This window comes from Balaenoptera ricei, chromosome 6, assembly GCF_028023285.1.
Source record: "Balaenoptera ricei isolate mBalRic1 chromosome 6, mBalRic1.hap2, whole genome shotgun sequence".
NCBI lineage: Eukaryota > Metazoa > Chordata > Mammalia > Artiodactyla > Balaenopteridae > Balaenoptera > Balaenoptera ricei.
Window position 1 is genome coordinate 75636932 of NC_082644.1, and position 14454 is coordinate 75651385.

Here is a 14454-nt window from a genome sequence, read left to right on the forward strand (position 1 = left end):
TCTTGTCAGCTATTTCATAGAACAAAAAGAACAAAAAGGGCAAGGAAAGGAGTTGGAATGTTGGAAGGAGAATAGGAGGGAAAGAGAAAGATATTATGTCCATCATCATGTTTCTTAGAGGTGAATGGAAATCACAGACCAGTTGGACTGTGAAGGGAACTGATAGAGCTGAAATAGACAACATCAGAATTATGATCATGGTGTTGAAGAGAACTCTTTTTATTCTCAGATTTTGCTTTCCCTGTGCTTACTCTGCCTTCTATAAGTCAAAGTCTTTCGACCTATTGGAATGCTTCACTATTAAAATACTAATTTTTTTCTAGTGACACACTGGCAGATTTTGTCCTTGCAAATTGGGATATTTGCATGGTCCGATGGCTAAAAATACTAACTGTTTATTAATTTATTCCATCCTGTAGCCCTGGGGCTAGATAGACAGATTGGAAACTTTGAAGTGGGCAAGGAATTTGATGCCCTCCTGATCAACCTCAAAGCATCTGACTCTCCCATTGACCTGTTTTATGGGGATTTTGTTGGTGATATTTCTGAGGTACGTAAAAGGAAGTTGATCAAAAAGCATTTATTTCATGAACTAGTCAGTCAGAACAGCTTCCCTATAGAAAAAAAATAGACACTGAAACATTTTAATGGAGTGCAGGAGAATCTTCTAAGGGAATCTAGATCCTTTTTTTTTTTTGAACATCTTTATTGGAGTATAATTGCTTTACATTGATGTGTTAGTTGCTGCTGTATAACAAAGTGAATCAGCTATACGTATACATATATCCCCATATCCCCTCCCTCTTGCGTCTCCCTCCCACCCTGCCCATCCCACCCCTCTAGGTGGTCACAAAGCACGAGCTGATCTCCCTGCTGCTACGCGGCTGCTTCCCACTAGCTATCTATCCCACGCCTGGTAGTGTATACAAGTCACTGCCACTCTCTCACTTCACCTCATCTTACCCCTCTCCCTCCCCGTGTCCTCAAGTCCATTCTCTACGTCTGTGTCTCTATTCCTGTCCTGCCCCTAGGTTCTTCAGAACCTTTTTTTTTTTTTTTAGATTCCATATATATCTGTTAGCATATGGTATTTGTTTTTCTCTTTCTGACTTACTTCACTCTGACAGACTCTAGGTCCATCCACCTCACTACAAATAACTCAATTTCATTTCTTTTTATGGCTGAGTAATATTCCATTGTATATATGTGCCACATCTTCTTTATCCATTCATCTGTCAATGGACACGTAGGTTGCTTCCCTGTCCTGGCTGTTTTAAATAGTGCTGCAGTGAACACTGTGGTGCATGACTCTTTGAATTATGGTTTTCTCAGGGTATATGCCCAGTAGTGGGATTGCTGGGTCATATGGTAGTTCTATTTTTAGTTTTTTAAGGAACCTCCATACTGTTCTCCATAGTGGCTGTATCAATTTACATTCCCATCAACAGTGCAAGAGGGTTCCCTTTTCTCCACACCCTCTCCACCATTTATTGTTTGTAGATTTTTTTGGTGATGGCCATTCTGACCAGTGTGAGGTGATACCTCATTGTAGTTTTGATTTGCATTTCTCTAATGATTAGTGATGTGGAGCATCCTTTCAAGTGTTTGTTGGCAATCTGTATATCTTCTTTGGAGAAATATCTATTTAGGTCTTCTGCCCATTTTTGGATTGGGTTATTTGCTTTTTTGATATTGAAATGCATGAGCTGCTTGTATATTTTGGAGATTAATCCTTTGTCAGTTGCTTTGTTTGCAAATATTTTCTCCCACTGTGAGGGCTGTCTTTTCGTCTTGTTTATGGTTTCCTTTGCTGTGCAAAAGCTTTTAAGTTTCATTAGGTCCCATTTGTTTATTTTTGTTTTTATTTCCATCTCTCTAGGAGGTGCGTCAAAAAGGATCTTGCTGTGATTCATGTCATAGAGTGTTCTGCCTATGTTTTCCTCTAAGAATTTGATAGTGTCTGGCCTTAAATTTAGGTCTTTAATCCATTTTGAGTTTATTTTTGTGTATGGTGTTAGGGAGTGTTCTAATTTCATTCTTTTACATGTAGCTGTCCAGTTTTCCCAGCACCACTTATTGAAGAGGCTGTCTTTACTCCATTGTATATTCTCCTTTATCAGAGATAAGGTGACCATATGTGCATCGATTTATCTCTGGGATTTATGTCCTGTTCCATTGATCTATATTTCTGTTTTTGTGCCAGTACCATACTATCTTGATTAGTATAGCTTTGTAGTATAGTCTGAAGTCCGGGAGCCTGATTCCTCCAGCTCTGTTTTTCTTTCTCAAGATTGCTTTGGCTATTCGGGGACTTTTGTGTTTCCATACAAATTGTGAAATTTCTTGTTCTAGTTCTGTGAAAAATGCCATTGGTAGTTTGATAGGGATTGCATTGAATCTGTAGATTGCTTTGGGTAGTATAATCATTTTCACAACGTTGATTCTTCCAATCCAAGAACATGGTATATCTCTCCATCTGTTGGTATCATCTTTAATTTCTTTCATCAGTGTCTTATACTTTTCTGCATACAGGTCTTTTGTCTCCTTAGGTAGGTTTATTCCTAGGTATTTTATTCTTTTTGTTGCAATGGTAAATGGGAGTGTTTCCTTAATTTCTCTTTCAGATTTTTCATCAGTAGTGTATAGGAATGCAAGAGATTTCTGTGCATTAATTTTGTATCCTGCTACTTTATCAAATTCATTGATTAGCTCTAGTAGTTTTCTGGTAGCATCTTTAGGATTCTCTATGATAGTATCATGTCATCTGCAAACAGTGAGAGTTTTACTTCTTCTGTTCTGATTTGGATTCCTTTCATCTATTTTTCTTCTCTGATTGCTGTGGCTAAAACTTCCAAAACTATGTTGAATAACAGTGGTGAGAGTGGGCAACCTTGTCTTGTTCCTGATCTTAGTGGACATGGTTTCAGTTTTTCACCATTGAGAACGATGTTGGCTGTGGGTTTGTCATATATGGCCTTTATTATGTTGAGGAAAGTTCCCTCTATGCCTACTTTCTGCAGGGCTTTTATCATAAATGGGTGTTGAATTTTGTCGAAAGCTTTCTCTGCATCTATTGAGATGATCATATGGTTTTTCTCCTTCAGTTTGTTAATATGGTGTATCACATTGATTGATTTACGTATATTGAAGAATCCTTGCATTCCTGGGATAAACCCCACTTGATCATGGTGTATGATCCTTTTAATGTGCTGTTGGATTCTGTTTGCTAGTATTTTGTTGAGGATTTTTGCATCTGTGTTCATCAGTGATATTGGCCTGTAGTTTTCTTTCTTTGTGACATCTTTGTCTGGTTTTGCTATCAGGGTGATGGTGGCCTCGTAGAATGAGTTTGGTAGTGTTCCTCCCTCTGCTATATTTTGGAATAGTTTGAGAAGGATGGGTGTTAGCTCTTCTCTAAATGTTTGATAGAATTCGCCTGTAAAGCCATCTGGTCCTGGGCTTTTGTTTGTTGGAAGATTTTTAATCACAGCTGCAATTTCTGTGCTTGTGATTGGTCTGTTTATATTTCCTATTTCTTCCTGGTTCAGTCTTGGAAAGTTGTGCTTTTCTAAGAAATTGTCCATTTCTTCCAGGTTGTCCACTTTATTGGCATATAGTTGCTTGTAGTAATCTCATGATCCTTTGTATTTCTGCAGTGTCAGTTGTTACTTCTGCTTTTTCATTTCTAATCCTCTTGATTTGTCTTCTCCCTTTTTTTCTTGATGAGGCTGGCTAATGGTTTATCAATTTTGTTTATCTTCTCAAAGAACCAGCTTTTAGTTTTATTGATCTTTGCTATTGTTTCCTTCATTTCTTTTCCATTTATTTCTGATCTGATCTTTATGATTTCTTTCCTGCTGCTAACTTCCACGTTTTTTTTTGTTCTTCTTTCTCTAATTGCTTTAGGTGTAAGGTTAGGTTGTTTATTTGAGATGTTTTTTGTTTCCTGAGGTAGGACTGTATTGCTAAAAACTTCCCTCTTAGAACTGCTTTTGCTGCATCCCATAGGTTTTGGGTCGTCGTGTTTTCACTGTCATTTGTTTCTAGGTACTTTTTGATTTCCTCTTTGATTTATTCAGTGATCTCTTGGTTATTTACTAGTGTACTGTTTAGCCTCCATGTGTTTGTATTTTTTGTATTTTTTTTCCTTAAGTGATATCTAGTCTTATAGCGTTGTGGTCGGAGGAAATACTTGATACTATTTCAATTTTGTTAATTTTACCATGGCTTGATTTGTGACCCAAGATACGACATATCCTGGAGAATGCTCCACGAGCACTTGAGAAGAAAATATATTCTGTTTTTTTTGGATGGAATGTCATATAAATATCAGTTAAGTCCATCTTGTTTAATGTGTCATTTAAAGCTTGTGTTTCCTTCTTTAATTTCATTTTGGAAGAATTGCCCATTGGTGAAAGTGGGGTGTTAAAGTCCCCTACCATGATTGTGTTACTGTCGATCTCCCCTTTTATGGCTGTTAGCATTCACCTTGTGTATTTAGGTGCCCCTCTATTGGGTACATAAATATCTACAATTGTTATATCTTCTTCTAGGATTGATCCCTTGATCATTATGTAGTATCCTTCCTTGTCTCTTGTAACAGTCTTTATTTTAAAGTCTATTTTATCTGATATGAGAATTGCTACTCCAGCTTTCTTTTGATTTCCATTTGCATGGAATATCTTTTTCCATCCCCTCACTTGCAGTCTGTATGTGTTCCTAGGTCTGAAGTGGGTCTCTTGTAGACAGCATATATACGAGTCTTATTTTTGTATCCATTCAGCCAGTCTGTGTCTTTTGGTTGGAGCATTTAATCCATTTACATTTAAGGTAATTATCGATGTGTATGTTCCTATTACCATTTTCTTAATTGTTTTGGGTTTGTTTTTGTAGGTCTTTTCCTTCTCTTGTGCTTCCTGCCTAGAGAAGTTCCTTTAGCATTTGTTGTAAAGCTGGTTTGGCGGTGCTGAATTCTCTTAGCTTTTGCTTGTCTGTAAAGGTTGTAATTTCTCCATCGAATCTGAATGAGATCCTTTCTGGGTAATTAATATTGGTTGTAGGTTTTCCCCTTTCATCACTTTAAATATGTCCTGCCACTCCCTTCTGGCTTGCAGAGTTTCTGGTGAAAAATCAGCTGTTAACCTTATGGGGATTCCCTTGTATATTATTTGTTGCTTTTCCCTTGCTTCTTTTAATATTTTTTCTTTGTATTTAATTTTTGATAGTTTGACTGATATGTGTCTTGGCATGTTTCTCATTGGATTTATCCTGTATGGGACTCTCTGCACTTCCTGGAGTTGTTTGACTATTTCTTTTCCCATATTAGGGAAGTTTTCATCTATAATCTCTTCAAATATTTTCTCAGTCCCTTTCTTTTTCTCTGGGACCCCTATAATTCGAATGTTGGTGTGTTTAGTGTTGTCCCAGAGGTCTCTGAGACTGTCCTCGATTCTTTTCATTCTTTTTTCTTTACTCTGCTCTGTGGTAGTTATTTCCACTGTTTTATCTTCCAGGTCACTTATCCGTTCTTCTGCCTCAGTTATTCTGCTATTGATTCCTTCTAGAGAATTTTTAATTTCATTTATTGTGTTGTTCATCATTGTTTATTTGCTCTTTAGTTCTTCTAGTTCCTTGTTAAATGTTTCTTGTACTTTCTCCATTCTGTTCCCAAGATTTTGGATCATCTTCACTGTCATTACTCTGAATTCTTTTTCAGGAAGACTGCCTATTTCCTCTTCATTTGTTTGGTCTCGTGGGTTTTTACTTTGCTTCTTCATCTGCTGCATATTTCTCTGTCTTCTCATTTTGCTTAACTTACTGTATTTGGGGTCTCCTTTTCTCAGGCTGCAGGTTCGTAGTTCTCGTTGTTTTTGGTGTCTGCCCCTAGTGGGTAAGGTTTGTTCTGTGGGTTGTGTAGGCTTCCTGGTGGAGGGGACTTGTGCCTGTGTTCCAGTCGATGAGGCTGGATCTTGTCTTTCTGCTGGGCAGGACCGCGTCCAGTGGTGTGTTTTGGGTTGTCTGTGACCTTATTATGATTTTAGGCAGCCTCTCTGCTGATGGGTGGGGTTGTGCTCCTTTCTTGCTAGTTTTTTGGCATAGAGTGTCCAGCACTGGAGCTTGCTGGTTGTTGAATGGAGCTGGGTCTTAGCTTTGAGATAGAGGTCTCTGGGAGAGCTCTCGCTGATTGATTATTATATGGGGCCAGGAGGTTTCTGGTGGTCCAATGTCCTGAACTTGGCTCTCCCACCTCAGAGACTCAGGCCTGACACCTGGCTGGAGCACCAGACCCTGTTAGCCACACGGCTGGAGTGCCTTCATAGTTGGAGAAGCTGGCTTGCAGTGGCTCTCCTTCTGCGCTGCACATTAGAATCACCTGCTTCTTCCTTGTTTTGCCCCAAAGGCAGTGTTCCACAGAGAAAAACAGTCCCCTTGAAAATAGTCACAGCTCTGAGATGGCTTTTTTTTTTTCCTTTGTGCTTAGTCAGGTTTCACTTGCTCACAGGGGGTCACGTGCAGAGGCCTCGCACCCGGCTCTTCCTACTGGAGTTCCTAGTTTGGAATCTAGATCCTTTTAAGTTATTATAATTTCATGACAATAATGGTTTTAAGAAACATTTGTATTTTGAATATATTTGTATATTTGAAGGTATTTGGCTATAAGAAGCCATAATATAGCTACCACTTATTGAACACACTTGCTATGTGCTAGATGGCATGGGATTAATACATCATTTTTGTTTAATTATCAGAACAACTATTATGACAGCCAGGTGCTATTAATATTACCATGTCGTTTATGGGGCAGTGAGGCTTAAGGGAGGTTATATGGTTTACCTAAGAACTCATGGCTAGTAATTAGTAGACAGAGTTTGGATTCCATCCCAGGACTTTCTGACTTCTGGAGTCTGGGCTCTTGATCACAATGCTACATGGATTCTCTTAATTATAAGAAAATGAGTTTTATTACTTTGTTCATCTTATCATGTTTTTCTATGTATAAAATAAACTAGTTCTTCTTACTTTAATAACAATTCTTGTTGGACAGTTTTTCCTTAAAAATTAACTATTGCCATTTATAAATTGATCCATTTATGAGAGTAAATGTGATACTAAATGTAACATACTGAGGTTTTTTGAAGAAAGGTGCTGGATTACTTGAAGTTGATACCATTAGTTATTTACATATTACTTATTCTTTTAGTTTTTTATTAGAGTGAGTTTCTGGGAATAGGGCTCAGGCCCATTCATCCAGTCATTTTTCTTGTATTATACACCTCTTGAAATGTTTAAATTATTATATTAAATTAAATTCTTTAATTTTTGTTAACACTTTCCTCTGAAGATTTCAAGGTTCTATGTTAAGAACTTTCAGGCAATGGGAAACATTTGTTAATAGTCAGTACTTTTTTTTTTAGGCAAAAGACCATTTCTTTTTCATTAATAAAAGTAGATTTTGGGATGTTCAGTCGATGCCAGCTTAGGTGAGACAGTGATTGTTAGCCATAGAATCCAACTCCTATGAGTAGAGTTAGGTCTTTTGGGGCATAGATTAGCATTTTGACTTGGGATACTGGATTGTTGGTGACAAATAATTCTTCCCCTTTACCCTTCCTGACTAACTCTGTTATTGGAATAGCCATCAGTGTATCCATTTCTGGGACCAAGTTCCAGCCAGGCTAATGTACACAACAGAGAGAAATACCTTTTAAATGGATGGATTATGTGTCTTATCTCAAGACCTTTTTCGGGTTTAAATTCAAAATATTTTCACTGTAACTCTTTGATATGGAATGCAAGACTAAAGAAATTCACATGTGGAAATGCAAACAGACATTGATTAATCAAGAGAGCATCTTTTATGTAAATATATAAATAAGTTTCGGCACTGAAATGTACAACTAACACATTTTTCTCCTTTGTGGGTTTAGCCATAATTCCAGTAATATATATATTTACAAAAGAAAAAAGTCTGTTTAGAAAAAAATAAAAATAGATTTTTGCCATTGAGAAATAAATTTATATTTCTGGATTTTGCCAACCACTATTGGCTGTGAATTTGCTTTTCTAAACGCACAAAATATTCTTTCTTCTTCTTATTTTTCATTTTAGGCTGTTATCCAGAAGTTCCTCTATCTAGGTAGGTATATATATCTCTATGCTAAATAAAATCTTTGTCTCTTGGGTATGCTCTCTGCATTTATTGTACCATATGTTAAGCCTTATGTGTGACCATTTGCTTTGATTCATTATATTTTTGAACATTCCTTGGCATTGAGTCCATTTATGGCACAATATTTAAAGGCACTATTTGAAATGAATATGCTCCTCTAGAACACAGTCATAAATCCTAAACTGAGGAATGGCAGGCCAAGGAGAAGAGATCATCCTGTACCTTCTTCCTACACTCATTCTGTACCCCCAAGTCTGCCCTAGCACGTTGTATTTGTGATTGTGGTGGAGTCTTGCCACACATGCTTTTTAACGTACTCACATTCAATTCTATTCACTGAGAGAGAGAAATAAATAGTGCAGAAGATTCTACTCTTCCTCCCACTCCGTTGAGTGAGCTCTGAGTTCTGAGTGAATTTGGGGTGGGAGAGCCACATGTGGTATTTCTTTAAAAAGCTCAGTTCTTGCAGGCCCTTCATCTCACCATGCTGCGTATGATTCTGGGGTGTAAAGATAAGTATTTCTTTTACACTTGGGGCTGGAAAAGGAAACCACTCACTTCAGCTGAAAGAATGGTGATTGGGGGTTGATTTAATTTTATGTGAATTCTGCTTTAGGCGTGTATTTCAGACTCTAATCCTCAAATTAGGTGCAGCGTCTTCTTTTGGTCATTTCTACCTGTTCAGATTATAAACAATGATTCCTTGATTTTTCTTTCAGGAGATGACCGAAATATTGAAGAGGTGTATGTGGGTGGAAAGCAGGTGGTTCCCTTTTCGAGCTCAGTGTAAGACCCTCTGCATCTACGAGTTCTCCTGGGGTAACACAGTTCTGTGTTTTCTTGTGCCCAGGCGGAGTTAGGAAGTCAAAAAACAGTACCTTGTTCTTGGGATGACTATCTCCTTCTGTGTCTAGTTACAGTATTCACTTGACAAATCTTTCGAAGGAAGTTGCACTAATTCTCAACTCTCTGGTTGGGAGGATTAAAAATTTTGCCTTTTTGAGCTGTTTAGATTTACTTTAAAGCTCAAACATAAGGGAATGTTATTACTGGTGGTGTTCTTATTATGAGATTTAAATAAAATCTATTTCACATTTGGACATGTGGAGAGAAAAGATATTCTTATAAGGTTAGATATTTTGAGCTAGTAAATGTGAAAATTAGGAAACAGAAAATGAACCAGTGAGTATATTTTTGAGGGAGAAAAAATTAGACTACGAACACGCGTTGGAAAATGACTTCAGATTGTGTTTGAAAATTATATACTGAGCATACTAATTTAAAAAGAGAACTTGTTGAATTTTAAAATGTGTTTCTAGATTGACCTTGTGTTCTGGAAATATGCACTTAATGGAATTTGCATTTCAGAGATATGTTATTGTTGTGCTTTGCCTTCTTTGGGGATGAAATGTCAGAAATTGAATGCCACATGCTTTCTTAATATAGTTCTGTGCTTCAAAGTGTTTGACAGAAGTTGGGTATTAAAGATTTAAAGTTTCTTAGGAATATTATTCATATAACTACATGGCATAAATAGCTATACTTTTGTGTACTTTAAAACCACCTTAATGTATAATTGTGTGATGCTATTATTGCTTCAGTTTTATTAGAAAAGAAACAAATTTCATACTCCACTGTTGTGTAGATTGGAGTCTTTCATATACTGGGGCAAGTGCTGGACATCCAGGAGCTGTCAATACTAAAAGGAAGGGTTTCATTGCAATGACCCGTTCTCTCAAAGAACTATTCCATAGTTGCTGGAAATTTCATACTCAGATATCAGTCTGTTAGAACTTTAAATGAAGGACAAATCCTACTAGATAAATATTATTAAAAGTCTTTAAACCTTGCATATTGTAAGTACTCTATTTTTCAATTTTATCTTGTCTTTTTCATTCCTAATAATTTTCAGGACATTAGAATTTTAGGATAATGAAGAATATTTAGATGTCCCACTACTGTTTATATTAATAGGACTTAATATGTACTAGACATCTAGAAACATTAAACAAAGCAAAGAGTGTTTTTATGTTTCCTAATATAGTGTGCTTTCCCATAACCTGGAATTAAAAACAAATTATGACGTCATGATAAATCCTTAAGAAATATTGACATGAATATTATTTAAATATTATAGTTTTCTCAGTTAACTCCAAATCCTATAAACCAACAAGGAAAAGGAGTAGTTTTCTTAATATATCATAACACTCATACCTAGGGCTTAGGGCTTAGGGCTTAGGGCTGACTCCTTATTATCACCTTATAGTAAAGAACTTTATGTAATATAGCGAACTCCATATCTGCAGAATGAAGAAGAAAATTTGTTCTCTAGTACTATAAATTTCATTCTTATATAATCATGCCAATTCAGCAGTAATTTGCTCAGTCTCTGGCCCCTCACCCCTGCAGAAACACTTCTAGACTTGGGTATAACCTACACCTAAAGGTAGAACAAATTTTTGGTCTTATTTAAAAAACAGAAACAAAAAACAGTTTGTGTTGTGAGGTATTAAGTAACTCAGTAAACCCAGTTTCCAGTCTCAGTCTCTGCATTTCTAGAATTCCTAGTTCCTGAGCCATGTCAAAGATGCCCCACCAAATTTCTTTCCATTTCTCTATAGTGCTGGTAGGTATTTTCTGCTCTATCTCCCCAGTCCCTGCCAAAGGAACTTGGTTACCTAGTTTCTAACCCACATGAGTGGGCTTAGGAATTTGGAATGACATGTGCAAGATCCAGTAATAGGCAGCAGCTGTACTTAGCCTTTGCAAGATCCTACACTTTTACCTTCCGTAAGGGTGTACATTTTGATGTTGAACATCAACTTTCATTTAGATTTAGGACTTACATGCAGTAAATATAAATAAGTGTGGCATCAGAAGCAGGAATAATGGCCATATACAACCAATCTGTCAAATGTTTTTAGCCCTGATAATATGTTAAGACCTGAATATCTTTTCTAGTATGAATAGAATGTGTTGAAATGTTTACATATACTTTGATCTCCCTGCATCACTTATAACTTGTGTTTTATTTCCCAGAGTGCAGTGTTGCTGAATGTTGCACCTGCTTTTTGCAGTACTGCAGGCATTAGCCATACACGTGCCCAGATGTTCTGCACTTTGAAATGTTGCCTTTGCTTAATGTGGGTTGACTTTCTGAATTGCGGAAAGGCAGTATTCCAAGCCAATCCTATTTGTCACTTTATGTTTGAATATTTTGCTCTCTGACAGGAAAGGAAGAATTAAAACATCTTCTCAGCCCCCTCACCCTACTCTGCACTATTTGCCTCAGGTTTCATGACATTTTTAATGGAATACACTTTAACAGGTAAAAACGTATTCAGTAGTAGTGACTATCATACATTTAAAAATATTTTTGCAACCAGAACACAAAAGCAGGCTAATCAGCCAACATGAATTTAATTTTCAAAAGAGAGTAAAATGTAGGATTAGAACAGGAAAGGTTGTCCTAGTAATTGTAAACTGAGACCAAAGAAACTCTGTCCCCTTATTTATTCTCCCAGCTTCTTCTGATTTAATTGTCAAAGGTTTTAGAATCCAAGAGAATATCTTGGAATAAGCTTCCTTCATGCTAGGAGGACGTCTTTCTAAATTAATATTATAAGCATTGAACCCCATTGCATCTCTTTTAATTTTTGTGAGAATTCTGCACAGTCAAGAAAGGAAGGCAGTGGGGAAACACCCCTGTTATGCTTAGCTGATTTGAAATATGCCCTTGAATATCCCTGTTGGCAGCTACAGTTGAGATCTCAGAAGGGAAACAATGGCTGTGAGATCCAGCAATGTATTTTGAATCTTCATTCCCTTCCAGACTCTTCCTATTTTTAATTTTTTCACCTCAGAACCAGACATATGGAAAGCTTTAAAGACAAGCTGGAAGGCACATTGTATCAATTCTACACGTGTGCTATACATGGAAGACATCCCGAGTTGGAGTCTCCTGTAGCCTGCTGGACAGAGGTGATGATGCCGGAAGCAATCACATGCTTTTTTTTTTCTTTTAAAGAGTGTTCTGAGTTATTAAAAGGTAGACTACAAAATATGTCATGGGCAATGTCTTGAAGAAATTTTTAAACTGGTGGATTTTTGTGAATTTTTAAGGTTTTTTTTTCTTTGCAATTTCAGATCTACTTAGCCACTTTAGGTATGACTTTGGACCCTGACACTTTTTTAATGTCTCTAAAGCATGGAAAGAAGTGCAGAAATGAACAGACATGTATTAGAAACCCTGGCATTGGTCCCATGCATGTTTTCATGCCCAGCCCCTCCTTCCTTTCCCTCCTACAGTCCTGAGTGTGAGAGATCAAGAGGTGAGGAGTTAATTTGTAAATCTGGTACAAATTGAGTGAAATGCAAAAGTTGAACAGGCCAATGATGAAACTAAATGTAAATTCCAAGATGGTTTCCACAGTCCACCGGATTCAAGTGACTTGAGTAACAGCTATTATGTGGCAGTGATTTATGTGTTCACTTCCTACTCAAAAGCCTGTCAGAAAGCATTCTTTATTGAAAACCACCTTACATTGTATTAAACTTCTGATCACTGCTCTTAAGAATATATATACATATGTATTCATGGGAACATTTTTTCTCAATATTTGTATGATTTGCTTATTGTTCCTGTGCTGAGTGAGCTCCTTTGTGCTTCAGACGAAAATAAACGAGATTTTGTGTTTATGTGTTTTTGTTGTTGTGAGTTCTATCAATCTGATAGAAGGGGGATTAATCTTAAAGTGGTTTCTCCTTTTAAGGTGAATTTTAAGATTGAAGGGGGTCAACTGTCTGGTGATGGATGGAAACTAAAATTTTTGGTGGTGAGCATGCTGTAGTGTATACAGAAGTAGAAATATAATGTTGTACACATGGAACTTATATAATGTTATAAACCAATGCTATCTCAATAAGAAAAAAAATATCATAAGACTGAAAAAAAATAGAATATTTAGCTGTGGGCCAACATGTGTCTTCTATCCTATAACAGTCAATATACACAACTTTTAAAAATTAAGCTATAGCTATAATGTTCAGCTCTTTAGAATCAGATTACCGTTGCCTTTGATTTAAGCATAGTTGATATTTCTTATTTTTTAAGCCACAACCCAGAGTGAGACATGCACTTTAACATCAAGAATTAGTTCACACATACAAATGTGCATGAGCATTTAAAACAAAAGTCTCACAAAATGATACTTTCCCTGTCTGTGATACCCTGGGCTATTTCTCATTTTATTCTATTCCCTGTAATTTTTTAAATGCTGATAGCGAATTTCCCACTTGGTTTCTTGAACCTCTATTGGGTTATCACCAGCAGTGAGGAAGCAGTTTCCAGTGTCATTTGAGCTGTATACTTTAAGTCTCCATGACTTCATTCTGTGATTTGGCCATGACATGAGGGCCTGCCTTAGGATCATGAGGATTAAATAAAATAATACATAGCCAGCACTTAAGATAGCAGCTGGAGCAAAGTGAGTGCTCACTGTATGGTAGTTATTATTTTTTAAATGAATACAAACTGAACAGAAATAAAAATAATTTAAAATGTGTTTTTCTCAGTTTAGTTTTTAGAATTGAAATCAAGTGGTGTTAAGGATCTCTCTGTACATAAAAATATTCTGTAAGGATTAAATCTGATTTTTTCCGGCACTATTCGGCACTATGTTCATTATTTTTTATTTATAACAAGAAGCCTATGAGAGTAGTAGATTTGGTCTATAAATTCTCCCTCAATGTTCTGAGCAACTTACTAAGCATCTTTTTTTTTTCTCCCAAGGAACAACTTAGTCAAAATACCCAGAAGAGAATGTTCATGTGCATTATGTATAGCAATAAAGTCTGCCTAATTTAATTTGCACTTTGTAGGCCAGAGTTCTGTAATGGGTACTTAATAGACAAAAACAAATTACTGCATGGTACTCAATTCAGGATTTAAATAAAATAAGGTTTAGACATGAAATATATATAACTAACTGCCAGTAGCAAAAAGGGCCTGTAGTAGGGTATTTTAAGACTCCATGAAAAGGCACTCAAAGGAACTGGGCCCACAAGCAGTTAGTTGTCACTAACAAGGAGTAGGGTTTTTTTTTCAAACCCTGTTTTTAAATGGGATAAGCAAAGTATTCTCTGTTCTTTGAAATGATAGAATATTATTTTAAAGTATAATTAACTTTTTTTCACTAATTCAGACTCATATCCTTTTACCATCAAGGCTGCCTACACTATCATTGTAAAGTTACATTACATTAAATTTGTCATACTCCTTGAAT

The 14454-nt window shown here is 36.5% G+C and overlaps 1 protein-coding gene and 1 long non-coding RNA gene across 4 annotated transcripts in view; one reads left to right on the forward strand and one right to left on the reverse strand.

Moving 5' to 3' along the window:
- The window catches only part of GDA (guanine deaminase), a 122479-nt gene extending 113519 nt beyond the window's left edge, over positions 1–8960 (forward strand). The window contains exons 12-14 of the mRNA XM_059926464.1: positions 420–550; positions 8110–8137; positions 8890–8960. Coding sequence (XP_059782447.1) covers positions 420–550; positions 8110–8137; positions 8890–8960 — 230 coding nt within the window. The remainder of the gene's footprint in view (positions 1–419; positions 551–8109; positions 8138–8889) is intronic.
- The window catches only part of LOC132367859 (uncharacterized), a 121334-nt gene that overhangs the window by 33466 nt on the left and 73414 nt on the right, over positions 1–14454 (reverse strand). The window lies entirely within an intron of this gene.